The following is a 24,094-nucleotide window of genomic DNA, read 5'->3' as shown; positions in this document are numbered from 1 at the left end:
TCCTCGGTTGCTCAGGACAAGGCATCCTCCCAGCGCCCTACCGTAGGGGAGAACTCCGGCCTGATGACAGATATAACTATCATCTTCCCGCCACCGTCTTCAAACTCAGACCTCCCAACCCATCCCGGAACCATAGAGTTTTCGGTGGAGAGAGTAATCCGAAAACCATAGAGTCAAGGGGGAAGGAGCGGCTTGCGTTGTAATCAGAGACTTCCGGCTTCCAGCCTCCTTCGTAATCAATGTGACAGAATCAGGGTGGAAGTAAAAGTAAAGGAGGATAACACCAGAATCTACATGTATAATGTAGTCAGACTGGCCTAAAAATATCGTTCTCTTTTCCATTTTTAGTTTGAATAAAAAGGGCTATGCTAACTTCATAAAATGAGTTGCCCGAAACAGGTTAGGGAAGTAGCTCTTAACATATTGGTCCTCTTTTGAACATTACACAAAGCATTATTCAAGAAAACCTAGGATTTCTAATAGAACATAATTTGCGCTTTCTTCCTATGCATGTGAGGAGGACAGGGACTAAGTCTGTACACAATTTCTATTTTAGCCATCATACAGTGAGGAATATGGGATCCGGAATTGGGGATTGCTGGACTACAGACCCCTTTGATAGCCGTGTGAACGCTGCAAGGATGGGGCGGTAAATGTACTTGAGGGACCTTTCTGAGCCAAGAGCCTATTAAGGAATCTGTGCTCTGTTCTATAACAAGGTGGAAGCAAATAGGTTCTGAACGTGAAGTGATGCCTGCTAATTACCTAGTTGCATAGTTCACTTCACCAAGCAAACCTAGTAGATCACAGTCCTGCTCTAAAAAGCCTGGGCTCTTCCAGAGTACTAAAAAACCTCAAAAGGGCTAGTCCAATTAAGAAGAAGAAAAAAGACTCTAATATGTTTGAGAAATAGCACACCAGACCTTCAGTTATCATAGGAAAACCTACCTTGTTTTTTAAAAAATTGCAATATACAAAAGTTCCGCAAGGTGGAAACATTACTCCATGAAAGAACCGCTTTAGTCCTGCCTTCATTTCACCCAACTATTTATTAATGAGCATCATCTACTATTGAAGTAGGGACAGCCAAGGCAAGGCACTGAACATAGCAGGAAACGGTTTTATTTGGCTGCAGCCAGGTTCAGAGGGCACAGCTTTTGCTGTGATCAGTCAATCCCCTGAACCCTGAGTTCAGGTAGTTTTAGAATTTTATACCCAGCATGTAAGGGGAGGGGCTCAGAAGTTCACAGTCTGCAGAAGTTCACATAAAAACAGTTTTTTTCTTTCACTCTTCTGGGCAAGTTAACCACTCAAGGACAACACCTGAGAAGGGGAAGAGCTTCTTCTCCCCTTTCTTTCCTCCCCCTGCCATTTGTTACCATGGAGCCCAATTGGTTACTTCTCTTAACTTAGAAATGTAGACATCTCTGTGAAGCCCCAGCTCAAGGCAAGAGGCCTTGTTTGCTCATTTCTACAAACTACTATACTGGATACCTGTTTGTGAAAAACTAATAAGGGGGTGTCCAGCACCTGTAGTGCTGGTATCTTCCCGGCCAGTGGCCAAGTAAAACAGGGCAACACAAAAATAGGAAGTTTATCTACATTGAACTCTTGCAGAGACTCTTTTGCTGACAGTCCTAAAATCAGCCATGGTGAAGATTTCTGGAGAAGCCCAGTTAAGCCTTTTCTGTGGAGAAAGGGGGTGCCACTTCACTGTATGCTAGGCACTGGGTATGTGGCAGTGAACTGGTGTGAAATGCTTTCAGCTCTCAGAATGAAAGAGTAAAGAAGGAGACAGACAATGAACAAATAAATTAATAATTTTAGATTGTGACGTGTTCAGGGAGAAATAAAGTGCTATTGAAGAAATAAAAATTTCTTTGATAATGAGTGCTGTTTGAAATGAATGCTATAGAAGAAAAAAAATTCTTCGATAAAAATATCAAAGGAATCCTAACTTACATTATAGTTGTGATAGAGATTAGCAGTGCAGCTCAGGAGCCAGTCAGTCTAGGGTTTAAAGACTTAACTGTGTGATTTGGGACAACTTTCTTAGCCCCTTTATGCCTGCTTTCTGGTCTATATGATGAGAGTAATTATAATAACAACCTGTTTGGTTCTTGTGAGGACTGAATGTGTCACTGTATGTAAAGTGCTTAGAACAGGGATGGCATATAGTAAGTCCTATTCAGAGAAAATGATACTTAAGTGTTCTACTATAGTTTTCAATATATATAGCTGGGAAAATGGGAAAAGTAGAGGGTTACCTTTAATTTTCATCCTTTCCTTTTCCTTTGTCTGTGTGGACTTTCACCTCTTAGAAAGTTTGCATGAATAATCGAGTGATTTTTTCCATTGAAATTTCAGAGGTTATATGGAAAAATAAAAATTCACATAAACTATATTTATGAATTGACTAAAACAATTATTTATCAACTTTGAATAAATGGCTTATATGAGTGGCACTGATTCACAAAGGGCAAAAAAAGAAAGCTAGAAAATAAATGCAGTGAGAGTGGTGCTGGTTAGTCTTATGTGCTCAGGATAAAGGAGATGCTCGTTAAGAGGATTTTGTGTTTAAAGTCCAGTGTTTCTCAACTGAAAGAGGTCCAGTGGCTAAATATTAGGATCCCCTAAAGAGCTTTTAAAATATTCTACTCCTAACGATTCTGGCTTAATTAGTCTGGGTTAAAGCCCAGGTGCTAGTATGTCTTAAAAACTCCCCAGGTTTTCTAACATGCTTCTGGAATTGAGAACCACTGGTATAGCCCAGGGATAAGGCTGACTTGAATTCAGGTGACCTCAGTGAAAAAGTTTTCATCAATGGCTTAAATCTACAGGGGACCCTGAAGAAAGACCCAATTCTCCACAATGACGCAAAGAAGTAGAAATAGTTTACAGATGCACCTTGACTTATGACTGGGAGGGGGTGTTCTGATAAACCCACTTTAAGTTGAAAATAAGTCAAAAACACATCTAATGCACCTAATCTACCCACCATCATAGCTCAGCAACACAGCACACTATAGGACATTAATTGCTTCTGCCTGGTGACTGCATCACTGACTGGAAGCCAAAGCTCACTAAAGCTGTCCAGCATCACATTGCAAAAGAGTATCTTACCAAATATTGCAGGCCCCAGATAAGATCAAAATTCAAAAGTTGAAATATGGCCTTTATTGATGCATGTTACTTTCATGCTATTACAAAACAAAACAAAAAAAAAAGGCAAATTGGGCCATATGTAACTGTTTTTTGAGAATTTTCTCTGTATTCATGGAGAGCCATAACATGAAGAGTGTTAGATTTTTGTTCCAATTATCAATGTAGAAAACCTTTAGAAAAAGATGAGTAGGGAAGTCTACTGTATTTACTCATATTTTGTCTTTCTATGGTCTGTCTTCTTGCTTAATGGTCCAAGATTTTCTTTTAATGATTCCTTTCTGTTTAGTGAATTCCATTTAGCCTTTGGTTTTTTAGTTGTTGTTTGTTTGTTGTTGTTGTTTTAGGTTAGATCTCCTATATTATGACCATGAGCCAAAGAAACTTCTATTTATTTAAATATTTAAATGATCGGGTCTATAGGGGTTTTTTCCTGCTTTTCTCTTCTTTCTTCCTTCCTTCCTTTCTTTCTTTCCGTATTTATTTTGTCACTGGAGATAAAACCCAGGGGTGCTCTACCACTGAACTACATCCTCAGCCCTTTTATTTTTGTTCTGAGACAGGGTCTCACCAAGTTTCCCAGTGTGACCTCTAACTTGCGATCCTCCAGCCTTAGTCCCCTGAGTAGATGGGATTACAGACATGCACCACCATGGCTGGCTGAGGTATTTTGTTATAATAAGGTACTGACACCCTCTTTCTATATTCTTGGGAGAATTCAAGGAACCAATCTTGAAAGAGTGATATGAAAAGTCATTTTATTCACCTTTTAATGCTTGACATGTCAATCGCAAACTCTGGAGGAATGGAGTGTATATTGATGGTTGTGGATGAGCCAGAGCAGGAGCAGCCAAGAAAGTGCAGGAAGCCCAGTGACAAGCTGTTAGGTCTGTAGTCATCCAGGACAGAGAAGCTGGCTTGAATCAGGATGTTTGCTTTTAGCTTAGTTTATGGTACTTGATAAGCTTTGGTTTTGAGGTTCTGTGTTAATACATCAATATTTCTGATCATGCTTTTATAACTTTTGTATTTTTGTGAAAGATAAAAAGGAAGAGATTAATAAGAGTTCAATGAAGCTATTTTGAAAAAAAAATCTTCTAGAGAAAAACTGAGAAAGATTAAGGGATTTGACAAAATTGAGATATCAAAAGAAAAATTCAAAAAGAAACAGAAATTCCAAGAAAAAGAGGGAGCAAGTGTGTGACAGAAAAGAAATCGTATAAGCACAATGAGTAAAAGAGGCCATTAAAAAGAGATAAGACTAACCTAAGTCAACAGAGATAGATGTATATTTTGATAAAAATGTTAAGAATCAGAGATTTGAGAGACTGAGACATTATCTAAGATGGGGAGGGTGGGTGCAGAGAGAAAGATTGAGGGGTTTGGCATGAGTGAGAGAGAGAGATTGAGGGGTTTGGCATGGAGCTTGGTGGTAGAGTGCTTGCCTCACATGGGAGATGCCATAGGTTCCACCCTAGCACCAAAAATAAAGAAAAGAGAGACATTGAGAATATAGTGGGTCACTCACTATGAGAGTGATAAATTTAAAATATGAGTTTTGAAAGAGCTTCAGAGAGAGGAAGGGAGATAAAGGACAAATAGAGAAGAGAAGGAAAGAGGATGGAGAAGACAGGTAAAGAGGAATATAACAGGTTGACAGATGAAACAGAAGTTAATGGGCACAGAAAACAAGAGACACTAAAAAAAAGAGGGAGAAACTGAGAGGAAATGGAGATTTTAAGAGAGATGTTGAAATATGGTGTGAGATTTCTCTGTACTGTGTTTACTCTGGAATGCCTGACAACCATCATCCCTTTTCCTGGATTGAGTCTTTAATGCCTACATCTTTTCTTTAATATTATCCATAGCTTCACATTCTGCTTTTCTTTGAGTTCATTTCTCACTCTTGGCACATGGTGAATCTCCTCCTCCTTCTTCTTCTTCTTTTTTTGTGGGATGCAGAGCATGATTCTGGTCTTTGTTTCTAGATCTTGTAGTTTAATGTAAGACTTGTATCCTCTGGGCTAGCTGACAGGAGCAGAAAGGGCCTGGGTCAGAGTCCCCTCTCTAGTCCAAACAGACCTTGGCCTGGTCTGTTGTCATTATCATAGCTGATGTCAAAACTGAAGTCATTATAGCTTGAAGTCAGAGTCAAGTCCATTATAGTCATAACTGACTGCCCCCTTCAGCCCTAGAATAGTATTTATTACTTCATAAATAAGTGCATCAACATTCAATAAGAATGAATGAATCTATGATTGAGTAAGATTTCAGTCAGTTTGAATGTTCAACATCTCTAGCAATAGAGAAATGCAAATTAAAACTACACCGAGAATCTGTCTCACCCTAGACAGAATGGCAATTATCAAGAATACAAGTTACAATAAATATTGGCGAGGATGTAGGGAAAAGGTACACTCATACATTGCTAATGAGACTGCAAACTGGCACTCTGGAAAGCAGTATGGATATTGCTCAGAAAACTTGGAATGGAACCACCATTTGTCCCAGTTAATTCACTCCTCCATATATACCCCAAAGACTTAAAATCAGCATACTACAGGGACACAGCCACATCAATGTTTATAGCAGTTCAGTTCACAATAGCTAAGCTATGGAACCAACCTAGGTGCCCTTCAATAGATGATAAAGAAACAGATGGAAAAGAAAATGTAGTACATATACACAATGGAATGTTACTCAGCCATAAAAAAAAAAAAAAAGAATGACTATGAATCTTGCCAGTAAATGGATGGATTTGGAGACTATCATGCTAAGTGAAATAAGCCAATCCCAGAAAACCAAAGGCCAGATGTTCTCTCTGATATGCAGATGCTAACATGCAAAAAGGAGTTAGGGTGGGGGGTAGAAGTTCAGTGGATTAGACAAAGGGAAATGAAGAGAAGGGATAGAGGATGGGGATAAGAAAGACAGTATAATGAATCAGATATAACTTTCCTATGTTCATATATGAATACATAGCCAGTGAAACTCCATATCATGTACTCCACATCCCTTAAGAATAGGATCCTAATGAGAATAAGTTATACTCCATTCTGTATATGTCAAAATACACTATACTGTCATGTAATCCTAAAAACAAATTTAAAAACTAAAAAAAAAAAAATTAGTCAATTTGAGGAACACCTTGGCAAGGACGGGTAGGCAAAGAATTACAGAGAGAAAATAATTAAAGACTAAAAAATAAAAGCATCAGCCAAAATGATAAAATGTACATACCAGACTCTCTGCACTATAGCTAAACAAGTTGAAACTCAGAAAGTTACAGAGATGATAGCAGTTGAGAAATATGAAGAATAGAATAAGAATGATATAAATTTAATGTAAATCCCAGAAGAAGTCATTAGAATGAAAAAAAATCACAACATTCAAGAAAAACGTGGCTTAGAAATGTCCATAATTGAATTGGCACTTCAGCTGTGCTCAGGGGTCCTAGTACACAGCAATCAAGGCTATTATGTCCTATAACAGAGGGGTTGTCATCGCTCTGAATGGGAAGAACTGTGTGTCCATGCTGCAGACAGGCACTTCAGAATCCAGGTGCAGATGGTGACCACGGACTTCCAGTGGATCTCTTCTATGGGTGACCAGCTGTACATTGGCATGGTGAAGCTCACCACAGACATCTAGACAGTTGCCCAGCACCTCAAGTTCTGGCTGAACCTGTATGAGTTGAAGAAAGGTCAGCAGATTAAGCCTTATACCCTCATGAGCATGATTGCCACCCTCTTCTATGAGAAACAGTTTGGGCCCTACTACACATTGCCTGTTTTCGCTGGGTTGTACCTGAAGACCTTTAAGCCCTTCATTTGCTCTCTAGACCTCATTGGCTGCCTGATGGTAAACGATCCATGGTGACCTACGACTTTGTAGTTAGTGGCACCTGTGCTGAACAAATGTACGGGATGTGCGAGTCCCTCTGGGAGCCCAACAAGGCTCCAAAACACCTGTTTTTGTTTGTTTGTTCTGGTTTTTTTGCTTTTTTGAAAAATACTTTTAGTTGCCAATGGACCTTTATTTTATTTGTTTATATGTGGTGCTGAGAATCAAACCAAGTGCCTCACACATGCTAGGCAAGCGCTTTACAACTGAGCTACAGCCCCAACCTCCAGAACACCTGTCTGAAACCACCTCCCAAGCCATGCTGAACCCTGTGGACCCCAGAGGCAGTGTCAGGCATGGGAGTCATCGTCCACATCATTGAGAAGGACAAGATCACCACCAGGACACTGAAGGTCTGAAGGACTCACCCTGTTCACAGAATCTGTTTTTGCTTTTTCTTTCCTTTTTTTTTTTTTTTTTTTTAATAAAATAGCCTTTCTTTCATTAAAAAAGGAGGGAGAAGGGGAGGGGGAGGGGAGGGGGAGGGGAGGGGGGAGGGGAAGGGGGAGGGGAGGGGAAATGTCCATACTTGAAGAAATTCAAGAGCATTTAGAATGAAGACTTAAAACGAAACACAGAGAAGATAAATAAAGACAATCATTACCTGGACATTTTTGGAAGACTGGAAAGCATAAAAATTTTGAAAACAACTGAAATGTAAAGAAAGATTGCCTACAAAGGAATAAAAGTTCAACTGTTAGCAGACTTCTAACATAAGTGAATTCTATACTCACCTAACCCATTAGCAAGAATGACAATGTAATAAACATAATTTTAGGCAAAGAAAGTTTGAGAATATTTATAATAAAGAGACCAACTCTAGGGGCTGGGGTAGAATGCTTGCCTAGCACATGTGTGAGGCACTGGGTTCAATCCTCAGCAACACATAAAAATAAATAAAGATATTGTGTGTCCATTGACAAATTAAAAATTATTTTTTTTTAAAAAAGACCAACTCTAAAAGAACTACTTAAGAATCTATGTCATTAATAATAAAACAGTGCCCAAAAGATAAAGGGGGGTGAAAGAAGAGATGATGGCACAGAACTTGATAAAAATATGAGTAAATCTAAATAAATATTTATGACAATAATAATAACTACTTTTAGGAACATAAAAGCAATTTTGATCTAAAATAATTTGCAAAAATTGCTTGAACGACTGAATTTTAACAAAAATTCATTGTCAAAAATCTAAAGAACATTTTATGGTTTGGTAGAATTATAAAGAAACTGAGTTTTTAATTTTAAAAACCAAAGCTGGGTATGGTAGCACCTACCTAGGGACTTGTGAGCCTGAAGCAAGAGGGTTACAAGTTTGAGGCCAGCCTAGGCAATTTAACAAGACCCTGTCACAAAAATTAAAAAATGTTAAAAGGCTGAAGATGTAGCTCAGTGATAAAATGCCCCTGGGTTCAACCCCCAGTACCATGATAAATAAATAAAGAAACAAACAAACGACCAACTCAAGTATGTATGCTTAAAAAAAAAGTAACTTTTAACACTTGCATATAACGTATACACTATTGTGCAGGAGAGAGAAAATAAAGTACAACCATTCCAAGAGAAGACTGGAAAAGCTAAAATGAACACATACAGAGAGAAAGATGGTACAAATTAAGGAGGTAGAAATAAATCTAAATATAACACTATTATCCTATCAAACACTGATGGATTAAATCCATATTAAAATTTTCTGATTAGATTGCTGTCTTCCAGAGACACACCTAAGACTTTAAACAACACAGGTGTAAAAGTGAAGACGAGATTGTATTGAAAGAACACAGCCACATCAATGTTTATAGCAGCACAATTCACAATAGCTAAACTGTGGAGCCAACCTAGATGTCCTTCAGTGGATGAATGAATAATAATAATAAAAAAAAACGTGGCATATATACACAGTGGAATTTTACTCAGCAATAAAAGAGAATAAAATCATGGCATTTGCAGGTAAATGGATGGCACTGGAGAAGATAATGCTAAGTGAAGTTAGCCAATCCCCAAAGAACAAATGCAGAATGTTTTCTTTGATATAAGGAGGCTGACTCATAGTGGGTAGGGAGGGGGAGCATGGAAGGATTAGATGAATTCTAGATAGGGAGAGGTAAGGAGGGGTCAGGGGATTAGCAAGGATGGTGGAATGTGATAGACATCATTATCCAAAGTACATGTATGAAGACACGAATTGGGTGTCAACATCCTTTGTATACAGCATCCTTTGTATATATATTTATATATAGACAGAAGCTGCCAACCCTAGCCCTCCTTGCGCACAGGAGAACTCCTATGTGTCTACCATGGCAGTGCCCAGAGTGGAGGTGTCTCATGGCAACCCCTGGCAATGCTGCCATAAGCCCCAGCCCAGGCTGCCCAGAGCTCCTGAAAAGCCCCAATCAGCCTGATAAGAGTGTATCTGACTTCTCTGCTGCCTTGCACTCCTGGCACTTAACCCCAAGCTGCCCCCCAGGTCCGGCACCCCTCAAAGAGGCTGTCTGGACTCAGGGGGCAGTGCTGGAGAGTGAAGCTGGGGGCCTTTGGCCCACATCCATGGAAGGATTGCCCCTGGGCAATCCAACTCTGCTCCATCATCATCATCGGAGCCACTGCAGATCATCATCAACCCAGCCACTGCAGATCATCATCAACCCAGCCTGACAGAAATGGCTCAGAAGCTGGCCCAGTATGAGGTTGGGGTCCTGGACAACCTGCAGCTGCTGTCATCAAGCTCTGTCCCAGGCTTGGACCTGGAACAAGAGGGTGACGAATTTCAGAGCTGAGTTGTTCACCTGAGCAGATCCCCAGACCCAGAAATCAAAGTTCTCATGGTTGGAAGTTCTTATTGCACATGACCCTCTCAGCAGCCTGCAGACAGCTGGGGTGGGGACCTGTCCTGGCAGGGAAGAGTGGGTGGTGGCCCCTGCAGCTCAAGGGGGTGCAGGCACAGGCAGAGCCAGTCAGAAGGGCTGCTAGAAGCCACTGATAGGGCAAGATATCTCAGAGTCCTTCCTTCAGCCCATCACTTGAGGGCAACAAGAAGATTTCATCTAAGGGATGGGCTGGTGCATGTTAGAAAGCTGCCGAACAGGCTGGTGGCAGGAGTGGGGCTGCTGGTGCAGTGGGAGCTGGCTCTCCTGAGAGCTAGGCGAGCAGCCCAGATCTGCAGCAGCCCTTAACCCATCTCTGGATTTCCCCAAAACTCTGAGGAAAAGCAGCCAGTCTGCACAACATAGCAGGTGAGGCCTGGGGCCCTCCCAGCCACTGGTAATTTGGAAAGAATGGCTATCTTGTGGTCCACTCCACTAGCAAGAACAGAGTTCTAAAATCCCAGCGAGTCAGGCAGTGCCCCTGCCTAGAGCTTGTGTCCAAAGTCTTTACTTGAGACCCATGAGCTAGTTTAATGTGACCACCTGCTAGCCAGACTATCCCTAGGCAGATGGGCTCCAATCCCAATCAGACTCCAGAGGCCAAAGACTCAGCCTCAGGCCCAGGCACTGGTGGTGGCCGAGGGCTGCTACCCAAGGTCTGATATGATGAGATACTACTTCATGCCCATTAAGTTGGCAGCTACCAAAGAAACAGAAAATAACAAGTGTTGGGGGAAGATGTGAAGAAATTAGAATTTAAAAAAAAAAACATTTATTTTAATGTGGTGCTGAGGATCAAACCTCACATGTGCTAGGTGAGCACTCTACCACTGAGCCACAATCCCAGCCCACCTGTGGGAATGTTAAATGGTGCAGCTGCTTTAGATAACAATATGGTGGTACCCTACAAATTAAAAATAAAATTACAGGGCTGGGGTTGTAGCTCAGTGGTAGAGCACTTGTTTAGCATATGTGAGGCACTGGGTTCGATTCTCAACACCACATATAAATAAAATAAAGGTATATTGATAACTAAAAATATATATATATAAAATTACCACATGATCCTGCCATTCCACTTCTAAGCATGTACCCAAAAGAAATACAGTCAGGGTCTCAAAGAGTTATTTGTAGATCCTATAGTTTATAGTAGCATAAGGGTCCATTGACAGATGAATGGATGAACAAATAAGATATATACATATAAGGTGATATTATTCACTCTTAGGACAGAAATTTTGGCACAATGTAGAAGAACTATGAGAACATACTAAGTGAAATAAGCCATTCACAAAAAGGACAAGCATTGTTTGCCAAGGGCTTTGAGGAGATGGGAGTGCAGAGTTGTTGTTTAATGGGTAAAAAGTTTCAGTTTTATAAGATGAAGAATTCTGAAAATTGTTTGCACAATCAATGGGAAGGTAGTTAACCCCAATGAACAATAAGCTAACAATTGGGTAAGCTGGCCAGTTTATGTATATTTTATAGCATTTAAAGACTATAAATACATAAGATTATATACTATTCCAAGCTGTGGATGAGGGAAAGATTATTTCACAGTCTTCTGTTGGAGAACATTTAAAATTCCTAGAAGTAAACATTCTGGGTAAAATGGTAGAAAGTATATTAAAACAAAAGATATTAAGTGTCTCTCAAATCTTGAACTACTTTACATCCCTGGTAATAGTAAATGCTGGTTTTCTCTCCCCAACATTCAATAAATGTTGATATGTAACTAAAAGCTTTGACCACTCTTTTGGGAGAAAAAATAACTCATTTTAAAATTAATTTACATATTAAGAATTATTAGTAAAGTTGAGTATGTTTTGGTATTTTGAAAATTATTTTTTCCTTCTTCTAGACATTACTTTTTCATATCCTTAATGACATTTTATGTTGGAATTCTTTTTTTTTTCCACAATTTTTTCTGTACAAATTCCTTAAAACATAAGAAAGTACTTTTGCAGTAGTTTCTCTACTCTGATGCAGCTTATTTATCTAAGAGTTTTTTTCTTTCATTATTTCAATATAAACTTTAAAAATTAGCTATTGAATCCATCTGTAATTGCTTTTGCATGTTGTTAGAGTGTAATTTAATTTCTTGTACATAAATGACTTGTTGTGTTCCTATTTATTGGAAACATCTATTTATGTTTTTCTATTCCTGTTTGTTTATTTTCTATTCTCTACTCTATTCTAATGCTAAATTGGCCTTTTTGGCACCAATATAGCAGTATTCCATATATTACTTATTTACCTATTTAGGATGTTTTGTTAGATGGCATTCTGGCCCATTCAGCTTCACTTTGTAAAGTGAATATATTTATTCACTTTGTAAAGTGAATATATATTTCTGGGCTTTGCTCTAGGAGGACAGATAAATTATTTTTATTTTCTTTATCACAAGGTTATCAGTATCTAAAGCACTGTGATGCCTGATGCTAACCAGTCATGCTGCTTCATGCCTTTTTTTTTTCTTTCCTGTTTGTAGTGCTGGGACCTCGTGCTTGCTAGGCAAGCACTCTACTGCTGAGCCACATCCCCAGCCTATCATGCTGTAGAACTTAGTATATAGTGGTGTTAAACTGATATTTACTAAAAGAAATGAAAACCCCTTTCCAGAAACATTTAGGGGCTGTCGAAAGATATGTGACATACCAAAAAGATGACTGTTACTCACTATGCCTCACATTGTACATGGCAAAAAATTTTGCAGAATGGTAATATGGAAATACAGGCTGCAGGAACATGGTAAGAACTGAATAAGCAGAACCAATCCAGAAAAATTGTACATATGATGAAGACTGAGTATGTATCAGTCAGCCACTGCTGTTTAATACAACCTCAGTGCTTAAAAATTATAAGCAGTTGTTATTGTTCGTGAATTTATAAGCCAGACAGACAGCTCTTGTCTTAGCTGGACTCTTGCATGTTTGAGGGTTGGCTAGCTGTAAACTTTTTAAAAATAACTCAGGGTTTGGAATGTGAGCACTTCTCTATATGCTCTCTCTCAGTCTAATGGACTAATCCAAGCTTGTTGAGAGAGAGCAGAAGAATGTACACACACCACTTGAGATTATCACTTTCTCTGCTCAAGAAGGTGTGATTGGAAATAAAAGTAGAACACAGAGAAGGAAAAAAAATAGGGAAAAATAAGGTCTCGTAAGTGTAAAAACTGAGTCTGTCTATGTGAACACATGTTTACATTTTGTCAAGTTTTCTAATAAGTAGAAATAGTGTTTTCTGAAATCAGAGCATTCTGGATGGTCCAGTAGTTGAAGTATTTTCTATTTCTAAACTCAAATTTATATTCTCACCCCTTTACTCATTTTATACAGTGAAGTCACACTCTACTGTATCTCACTTTATGTATTGATATTGCAGCATGCCATGTGAGGTTTAATTGGATAATAAAGCTCTTTGAAATTCTCCCCAAATAAAATAATCTTTTAAAATAATTTTTAAATTTAAAGAGAGAAAAAATACTCAAATATTCTTAAATAATTTCTTAATTATGGGAATCAGCTTGCTAAATTTCATAAACATTTCTGTTGAGATGTTAATTCGGATTAAGTTGAATTCTAATGGTGGTGGGGGACTGACATTTTTCCAATATTTAGCCATTTGTTTCAAGAACATAACATGCTTTTCTATTTATGCTAAAAGTCATTAATGCCTTTTAGCAGTTTTATGTTTATTTTATATAGTTTTGCACATTTCATTTAGATGTGTTCTTATTCTATATATTGTGCATTGGATCCTTTAGAATGTAATGTTGACATTACATTTTTATTTGTTTTAAATCAGCTATTAATGGTTGCGTCTTATTCTTTTTAATGTTTTGAACTGCTTTATACAACATTTTTTCAGTGTATTTTTCAGAGATGAAACTCTTTGTGACAGTTAATTTGAATTGTCAATTTGATTGGATTAAGAGATGTCTACGATTAAGAAGTTTATGTGTGTCCATGAGGACGGGTCTAAGAATGATTGGCATGTGGGATAGCCAAGTGAAATGGAGACCCTCCCTAAGTGTGGGCAGCACCCTCCAATAAGATGATGGCTTGGATGGAAAAAAAGTTGGGAGAACAAGGAAGCAGCAGCAGATGCAAGCTTGATTCTTCTGGACGGGTGGGTTCTTGATTGCTGCTGTGATTGTCTGAGGATTTAGGACTCTGGCTTCTCACTCTTCCAAAGCAGACTCTGTCAGTGATTCTCCAGAAGCCTTGGGTCTCGGACTAGAATAGCACTGTAGATCCCTCTTGTTCTGGGGCTTCAGTCTCTTGGACTGTGAAGTAACTGATTCTTCCAGCTCTCAGCCTGTAGATGGCCATTGTGAACTATCTAGCTTTTAATTGCATAAGCCAACCTGATAAATCCCCTATTTTTAATTATACTTCCTATTGATTCTGTTCCTCTAGAGACCTTAATACACCCTTTTTATGTTCACATAATAACACTTTTTTATATGACTTGTTTCTCACTCATATATTGTTGCATTTGCTATACCTAGGATACAGGATATTTTTGTCATTTGTTTACTTTGATGGTAATTCTTTTGTTGTTGTTATTTTGGTTTTTGGAGGGTTTTGTGTTTGTACTAGGAATTGAACCCATTGATGTTTAACTACTGAGCTTTGTCCCTGTCCTTTTTTTATTTTTTATTTTGAAACAGTCTCATTGAGTTACTAAGGGTCTCTCTAAATTGCTGAAGCTGATCTTGAACTTGTGTTCCTCCTGCCTCAGCCTCCCCAGTGTCTGAGATTACAGGTGTGGTAAATGCTTTTAATGTTTTTTTTTTAATTAAGTATCATGTATAAGTATTATTTTGATGTAGAATTTGTTGTTGTTGTTGCTAAGGAAATACATTCTATCATACCTTGCTCAAATTTGCATTAGAAATGAGTACTGAATTTCTAACTATTCTGTCATTTTTATATGACCATGAATATTCTCTTCAACTGGTAATACAGTTGACTGTCTTAATAAACTTTTACTTATTGAAATACAGAAAAGAACAATAAATAACTGTAACAAATACCCGTTAACTATACCATCAAAAAATGTCAGTGTATGGAGCTGGGGTTGTGGCTCAGCATGCATGGGGCACTGGGTTTGGTCCCCGGCACCATATATAAAGAAAAACAAATATAATAAAGGTATTGTGTCCATCTACAACTATGAGAAAAATATTTTTTAAAAGTTAGCATATAACATATATAAAACTTTTTCCAGCAGCTCCTTCCAACTTTATGTCCTATGTAAATCATAAAATATATGATTTATTCTAATTTATTAAAGATAAGATAATGAAGATGAAGCTGAAGTATTTGATCTGTCTTATAACTTTGACTCCATCTCCTATCTCTGAGGTAATTACTAAAATAGGTTTGGTATAATTTTTGTAGTCTACTATTTTTATACTATATGTACATATACTATAATTTTGCAAATTTTAAAGAAAAATATATTTCCTGTATCACATTATCTAAGAAAATAGAATTAGTAATGTATTTTTTCTTTTTACTTTAATTCTTTAATAATGTAATTTTCAAATTTTGTTTTATAGAAAGCCATTTACATATTTCAATTGGCACTATTTTCCAACTTATAGTTGATATGCAGAGGAAGTTAACTATTATAAATACGATCATAAGCAGTGAGTTAATTGTCAGAAATTACCACACATCCTATGTTAAACAAAGCCAATAATTTAAACAAAAAGACCTCATTTCAGTAACAAATAATCTAAAATAATAAAATTAGTAAGAAAGCATTTATGTTGTACATACAATATGCCACATGTTATTCTGGCATTTTGTGTATATCAATATCCTACATTAAAATGTATCATGTGATACATTTACACTCCCTGTTAGAAAGTAGTTTAAAGGTAAATTTCAACTATTGAGCACATATGACTCAGATTACTGGTTAACACTTGTATACTTTCTTTTTGTTGTGGTGGTGGTGATGCTGGGGATTGAACCTAGGGCCTTGTGCATGCAAGGCAAACACTATACCAACCGAACTATATCCCCAGCCCAACCCAAGTACATTTGCCACTGAACTGCCTCCCCAGCTCTTTTTTAAAAAATTTTCATTTTGAGACAGGGTCTTACTAAGCTTGTTACCAAAGCTGACCTTAAACTTGGGATCCTCCTTCCTCATCCTCCCAAGTCACTGGAATCACAGGCATATGCCATCACGCCCAACCTAAAACTTCCAGAAAGCAACTTGCATGTTATTGACCCTGAACTTACTAAATTGAAAACAGGTTTAGTTTACACGAAGACATCGCATGTAAACATTGAATTGCTGGAAAAAATTTCCCACATGGAGTTTCCTGTGTATAATTGGAGGTTGTCCATATATGACTAATGATAATATGTACAATATATTGATAAGCACATCAATATACTTAATCTTCCTATCATGTTGCCCTGAAAAATAATTTGGCTCCTCATTTAGAATTATTAACTTGTAAGTCAAAGTCTATCCTGACTCCAAGCTTTTCATTTTTCCTTATTTAATACCACATTGACTTATAGTTTCTTTCATTTTCATTTGAGCCATAGCTAACTGAAAATATTTTTGAGCATATAATTTTTATTTCCAAAGTCCCTCTTATGAACAAAACCCCCTCTGGCTTCTTTAACAAACACAAGTGATCCAGCATGCACTACCACCACAGGACCAAGCTAAGTCCAGCAAATACCCTTCTCCTTGCCCTTTCTAATCTGTCCCTCTTCCCCTGGGAGCCCCTCTGGCATTCCCCTCAAAAGGTTTAGTGAAAATAGACCAACTAGAAGGAACCAAATACCTGGTGTGTTTGTCATGTTGATTGAGACAGATTTTCCTGGAATAGAATCAGTTCAGTGGGAAGGAAGGGCCCATGTACTCTCCATTCTTGGTAGCTCAATTTCTCAATCTTCTGTTGCTGCAGTGTAGTTACTTCTTTGGATTTCAGGGTCCAGGTGTGACTTCTTCCTCCAGCTGTGTTTCCCAACAACTTCATGGTCTTTGCCTTCCAAGATGATGATGTACTCATTTTTTTTTGACTTATTTTAAAAGTTCGTTATAAAAAATTAGGAATAGATAATTTAAAACTAGTTATACCAAAATTCCCATACCCACCAATCAGTTTCAACTATTATCACTATTTATGATGCATTAAATTTTAGATGTTCCATTTGCTCTCTTATGAGCTTTGCCAGCCCTGGAAACAGACACCCATGAAAGCCTCTCTCCACTTCTAGCTTTGGTGGATCCAGTGCCTCCACACAACAGTTCCATCCCTTTCCTTTGAAAAAAAGAATTTCTAAGGATTACATTTTATTTTAGGAACATTTCAAACAAATATAAAGAAAAACAGAAACAATAACAAAATGAATTCCCATGAATTCATCAAATATATTCTTCATTTAACATAAAAGTATTTTTGAAGTTCATCCACGATGTAAAATGCATCAGTTATCCATTTCTTTTTCTTACTGAAAAGCATTTCACTGTGTGGATATACCACATTTTTGTATAGTCATTGAACAAGGACATGTGCATTGTCATCAGCTTTTGGCTGTCATGAGCATTGTGGCTATGAATAGTTGTGCACCTATCTTTTTGTGAATACATGCTCTCATTTCTCCTGGTTATATTCCAAAGAGTGGAATTGCTGAGTCATATGGTAAGTGTATGTTAAACTTTTTAAGAAACTGCCAAATTGTTTTCCAAAGTAGCTACACCATTTATGTTCTCACCAACAATGTATGAGGGTTCTAAATTCTCCACATCCCTCCATAAGCCCATTAATATCCTACTCTGAGGAAACGTTTATCCAGGTTTTTTTTTTTTTTTTTTAATAATTTTAGTTGTAGATGGACACAATGCCTTTACTTTATTTATTTATTTTTTCGTGGTGCCTTACATGTGCTAGGCAAGCGCTCTACCCCTGAGCTACAACCCATCCCTTATTAAAATCTTTTGTCCAATTGTTTATTTTGTTTGCTTTTTGTGGTGCTGGGGATTGAACCCAGAGTCTTGTACCTGTGAGGCAAGCACTCTACAAGTGCTACAAGCTATAACCCCAGCCCTCTTTTGCCCATTTTTAAATTGTGATGTCTATCTTCTTTTGAGTTGTAAGCATTTGTTATATATTCCAAATCCAAGTCTTTAGAGATATTTACCTTCTCTGGGGAGAATGTCCTTTAACACATCCTGTCCTTTAACAAGTCTGGTTGTGATGGATGTTTTCAGCTTTGGAATGTCCAAAAGCAACTTTTATTTTGATTTCTTTTTTGAAACATATTTTGGCTACATATAAGATTCTAAATTGACATTTCATTGGTTTTTTTGTTTTGTGTTTGTGTTTGTTGGTTTTGTGCCCCACCCCTCCCCTACTCACTGCAGCTTTCTCACTTCTCCCAGAGCTTGCTGCAGGGTTAGGCTCTAGTTCCCCAGTGTCTGCCCCTCAAGCTTCCCTTCCCAGTGTTCCTTGCGCTTCCCAAATACTTTCCTGTGAGTCTCTAAATCAGGGTCTGCTTCAGGGGGATCTAAATTAAGATTATGCCATTCCATATTCAGTCCCAGATATTTTTACTGGAGGGAAGTTTCTTAAATTAGTTTGTAGCCCTTATTCAATGTCATTGCTTTGGCTTTTTTCTTATTTTCCTACTACACGTATGTCGCTTCTTATTTTTATTGTTTATTCTCCTGAATTCCTTATCTCTTTCCTTCATTTCTTATGTTTTAAAAATCTTTCCTTCCTTTTGCCTATTTTTGTCTGTTATTATTTTGATATTCCATTTAGTTTAGTCATTTAAAATTATTTTTAAAATTGTAACCATTTTATCATTCTGAAATGACTTTCCTTTATTTCTATTTCTTCAATAAGAATTTCAGTGAGTTTTGCCACTTTTTTAAGCCTTTTTCTCCAAACACTCCACTTCTTTTTTTTTTTTTTAATTCTTGTTTTGTTTTTCATAGCACTGACTTGATTTCTCCTATCTACCTTATTTTGAAATTTGGGCTAGAGTTTTTATGCATTTTATGGATATATTTGGCATGGTTTCATGGTTCCATAGGGACTTTATTCTGCTTTTTATTTTCCCTTTTAATAATGGATCCTTTCTGATGTGCATTTTTTGTGTGAAATCAATTTTCCTGTACTTTCTTAAGTGAAGGTTAGGCCAGCAAGATTTTCTGTTGTACAGTTTCCCTTTTTGATGTGGGTTTTTTTTTTTTTTTTAAGTTATTGGAAATCTGCCTTCTCCAAGACAATCCTTCTATTGGAAGCTTCCTCCCCCAAGCCTTCCTTTTTTGCCGGGTGGTGGTGAGAGGGGCTGTTTGGGTTATTTTGTGTTAGCAATCCCTTCCCCAGAATACCCACACTTAGGTCCCCTATTGCCGGGCTCTGTTTGGAAAGGGAGCTTTGGTTTAGTTTCATGAGATCATGGGCCTAAATATCTCACCCTTTTTAGATCTGGGTTCTTGGAGCTCACTCACAAATTGGAGCCTGCAAAAGTGCTGCCTGATGCAGAAGCTTTGCTCAGAATGGTCTTCTGAATTTTCCAGGGTGTGGCTGTTGGTGTTTGAGGGGTTCTTCTCTTCTCCAGCCCTGAGGATGTCCCACTCTCTCCCTCTGCATCTTTGTGTGCAGATGGCAGGGAAGTCAGAACCAAGGAAAAGCTCCAAGACCCATTTGAAAAGAAAAAAAAATTGTCAGAAAAGACTGGTTATTACATCAAGAAATATTTGTAAATCTTAGGTGTAGAAAAGTTACAGTCCTACTTGAAAGGATGCTATTTAAACACAGAAGCAGGCTAATAATGATTTGAAAGTAAATAAAAAGCTGTAAACATGTATAAAAGAACATTTTTTCCCTTCTCTTTATCATCTATAAGCTTATTTGTTCATTTTATGACATGTTTAGATAGAAACAATTAGATAATAAGTTTAAAGTTTCATCTTTACTTTTTGCTTAAACAGACTGAATATAGTCCAGTGAGATAGTTTACATTCTTCCATTTATATGAAGACTTGAAATCGAATGACTACTTTCCACTTTACAGCATATCTCAATCTACATGCTGAATTTTTATCAGAAATACGTGATGTGTCTTTGGGTTCCATAAAATTCACAGTTGATAAAGTAAATTCACATACTCAAGTTGTGCAAGCATACTAAAATGTTTCCCAATAACTGGATTGGGAGAATTACTTCTTAAATATAAATTAATTAAAATTGACTAAAATAGAAATTCAGTATCTGAGTGGAATTAACCACATTTGATGTTTGATGTGTTTAACAGTTATTTGGAGAAGCAGTTTCTAAACTGAACAGCTGTAGGAAGTAACTGCAAAGCTGGAGAACACAGATTATTTCAATTTTGTACTATTTGCATATATTGCTTATGTAAATAAATGAATAAATTGATTTCTTGGTTTAAAATAAACCAACAGTAAGTTTTAAAGCAATAAACAGTAAGTAATTAGGTCATGGAAATCACAAATACACCCCTACAGGATATATGGGGAGTGGGGAGCAGTTATCTTAATATTATACAAGTAAGTCTCTCATGGCTTAGAATAAAATTCCCCTTGATAACATTCCATAAACACATTCCAAAAATACTGTATCACAAACAGCTTACTTGAAAGTAAAGATTATGTGCCTGGTAAAGCTGTATTTAACTAAAAAAAATACAGGATCAGAGTGATAATGAAGATATAGGTATCTAAGGTAAACACAGCTTGAGTAGAATAATTTTATAAAACGGGAACAGAAAAAAAATTTCTGAATTCATATTTTATAGATTTGCTTTCAAATACATATATATGGATTTCAAAAATTAGATACCATAAATTTAAGCATATGCACATTTAAAATGTGCTTAAGTATATTTTATTTATTTCCATCCAAGTTTATAAGTGGAATCAGCCTATATTTTTTAATAGTGTTTTGCTGGTTTTAATGTTGATATTATAGGCTTTAAGTACAGGAAGTGGGGCCCAAATAAAGCCCCTCCTTTTTTATTGAAATGGGGTATGTTATAGGAAAGTTAACACAGCTTTGTCTTAAATTCTACAACTTACCTGTGTTTGTGTGGTTATTACCATAGACAGGGTTTATAACCCTTCTTTAGCTAATTTTAATAAATGCATTCTTAGAAAAACTTTTCTTCACTGCCATTTATACAAAATATTCTATAATTTTTCAATCTCCATATATTTACTTTTGTTTCATTTCTAAGGACACTTTTTGTTTCATATCTTAGACACCTTTCTCAAAAGAAGGGTCTTAGAAATCTTGGGAAAAGTCAGGCATAGGGGTGTGCACCAGTAATCCCAGGAGGCTGAGGCAGGAAGATCACAAGTTCTAGGCCAGCTTACCAATTTAGCAAGACCCTCAGCAACTTAGTGAGACTCTGTCTCAAAATTTAAAAAAGAAAAATTGTTAAGGGGTTAGTGGTGTAGCTCAATGGTAAAGTGGCCATGGGTTCAATCCCCAGTACCAAATAAAATAACATAAAGGAAATCCTATAAAAGATAAAGCCCACTTGAAGAGGAGATGGACTAGGTTCCTGAATAAATAAGTGAAAAGAGGAAACTCATGTTGAAGAGTGTGTTATATCCAGGTGCGGGGAAATGGTGTCTCTTCCTAGTTTCCTTTTATTTATTTGTTTATTTTTAAGCTATTTTATAGTTGTCAATGGACCTTTATATTTGTTTACTTATATGCGGTGCTGAGAATCGAAACCTGTGCCTCACAGAGGTTAGGTAAGTGCTCTATCACTGAGCCACAATCCCAGAACCCTTTTCTTAGTTTCTTGAAGAAAAAGAGTGTGAAATGGAAGATCAGAAGAGGGAAGCACTGGCAAAGGCCCTGGGGTTAGGAAGGGTTGAAAGTCTGAGGCCAGAGAGGGAGAGTCAGACAGAACTGGGGAAACTGAAAGTCAAGGTAACTGAGTATAGAAAAGATTGCACGAGTAACTCATTTCCTACCAGGGACACAATAAATCTCACAAAAAGAGGGCAGAGCATTAGTGCAAGTGGCTCAGCCCTTCAGAGTTCAGACCTGGGGTCCCTGTTTTCTGGATCCCAAGCCTGGTGGGAAGGCAAGCCTGGGAGACTCACAGCTGTGTTTCTGTTTTTTTTTGTTTTTGTTTTTGTTTTCTCCTGAGGCGGGGGAACAGGTAATAGAAGTGTAACTGCCCCTTCTGTATCTCTGCCCTGTAGCTATAGGGAAGAGGCATCATTCACCCTCATGAAGCATGAAGAGTTGGAGGCTCTATTGAGCCAGACCATGCTCCAAAATAATAACCTCCAGAGGGAGCCAGCTTTGAAACTCAACCTACAGGAGAAACCAGGAAAGGCTGGACCCTCTGGGGTGTGCTGGGTACGTCATCCAAACCACCTTGGAATATTCAGCCTGGAAATTCCCTCCTAACACAATAACATTCCTTTATCAAGTAGCTACTGAACTGGTACTGCAATCACATATGTTGGTCTCACTATCACGCACTTTCAAAGGTAGGGAAATTGAGGTTCAGAGGCAAATGAGGGTCAGAGAGATAGCAAGTACTGTAATTAATTGAAACTCTAGAAGAGTCTTTTCTTTTTGTTTCTTTTCTCTCTCTCTCTCTCTCTCTCTCTCTCTCTCTCTCTCTCTCTCTCACTGGGTGGTTTCACTATTTTGCCCAGGATGGTCTTGAGCTCATGGGCCCAAGGGATCCTCCTGCCTCTGTCTCCCAAGTAGCTGGGACTACAGGCACGTGCCCCACACCCAGGCCACAGTTTTACTCGTAACCCTTGCACTACAGAACTCAAATAGAAGAAGGCTATCATCCAGACTGACTCCTTGGGTCGAGTCTTCTCCACAACACCTGTAGTCTGTTTATTCACAGCACTACCAATGGACAAGTGACTCCCTCCAACCTCTGAGTCCACCAAGGCCCATAACATGTCTGCCGAGTCTTCCTGATAATGGAGACTTTCTAAAATAAGCCTTAAAAGTCCCTGTTCAAATTCCTCACTTCTCCCTTCATCTCTGAGCTCCCTTCCTCTGAACCCCCAGCATAACCTCTACACCCTCTTTCTTTCCCTCCTCCTTTTCTGGGGTCCCTATCCTGACCCTCACGGTCCTCCCTCATGCCCACCTCTGCTGTCTCAGAACCTGGTGTCATGGTGAGTTGGAGAGGACATGAGGGTTATAATGCACCTGTTTTCCCCCAGGAGAAGCCTCACACACCTTCATTAAGACACCACTATGTCCCCCTCCCCACACTCCAGTTTTAGTTCAGAAACAGGAGGTTTAAATCGAGGAAGCAGCAGTAGCAACAATAATAGTAACCACTAAAGCCACCAAACCAGATCCTTGCAGCTGAGAAGAATGTGTCCACCTCCCCCAGTCAATCCTTACTCTTTCTCTCCTGTGGCTCCAGGATTCTAGAACCCCCTTCCACCTCAGCCTGCAGGCCCTTCCAGTTGGTCAAGATACTATCTTCATGGAGTCCAACAAGACAGTCTCAAATGTAAGACCCTTAGTTGGAGTGGCTTGTGGACCCAGTTCCTGCCTTGTATTCTGATGCCTGTGACAGCCCAAATCCTAGAACTGTAGTTTTCCTGACAAGGGGAGACATCCAGCTCTTCCATCCACAGCCTGGATCAGTATCTTTCACCCACAAGGTTCCAATTAGAAGGACAGGGTTGCTCTCTCAGGACATTTGCTGGCCCAGCTGTTGTTCTATCTCCCAGGCAAACCTGGTCCAGTAGGACAAGCCAAGCCTTCGTAGCCTGCAGTATGAGATAGCCCAGGATTCCAGAACCCCTCCAGTGGGGTAGACTTTGCATTTCTCTGACCAAAGTGCTAACAAATAGCAGACCATTTAGAAAAGACATCTTGTTTTTTACATATGACTGTCTTCTTTCTTGATTTCAGTGAAAACATTGTAAAAACTAGAGTTTGTTTTGTTGTTGTTGTTGTTGTTTGTTTGTTTTTTGTTTTTCCCAAGTGTAGCTCAGCACTACTCAAATGAGTCCCTAAAGCTCTTCCTGGGGAGAGGCCTCCTAGTTGCCTAGAAGGACAATGAGACTCCGAAATTCCCTCTTCCTGAAACTATCTTAAACTTTTAAAGAGAGGAACAGTGGCATTAGGTGTCATTTACT

General features: G+C 38.2%; 1 protein-coding gene and 1 pseudogene across 1 annotated transcript; both read left to right on the top strand.

The window, feature by feature from the left end:
- Nucleotides 1-63: 63 nt before the first annotated feature.
- LOC114093200 (proteasome subunit beta type-3 pseudogene) lies at nt 64-7,424 on the top strand (annotated as a pseudogene).
- A 2,303-nt stretch (nt 7,425-9,727) lies between these two features.
- Nucleotides 9,728-23,738, top strand: Argfx (arginine-fifty homeobox). Its single transcript, XM_071614904.1, is given in 6 exon segments — nt 9,728-9,824; nt 22,111-22,325; nt 23,225-23,337; nt 23,339-23,418; nt 23,421-23,523; nt 23,525-23,738. Coding segments are annotated over 6 exon segments (822 nt in total).
- The last annotated feature ends 356 nt before the right edge of the window (nt 23,739-24,094 follow it).

This window comes from Marmota flaviventris, chromosome 8, assembly GCF_047511675.1.
Source record: "Marmota flaviventris isolate mMarFla1 chromosome 8, mMarFla1.hap1, whole genome shotgun sequence".
NCBI classification, from domain to species: Eukaryota; Metazoa; Chordata; class Mammalia; order Rodentia; family Sciuridae; genus Marmota; species Marmota flaviventris.
This window is presented reverse-complemented; position numbering and strand designations above follow the sequence as displayed.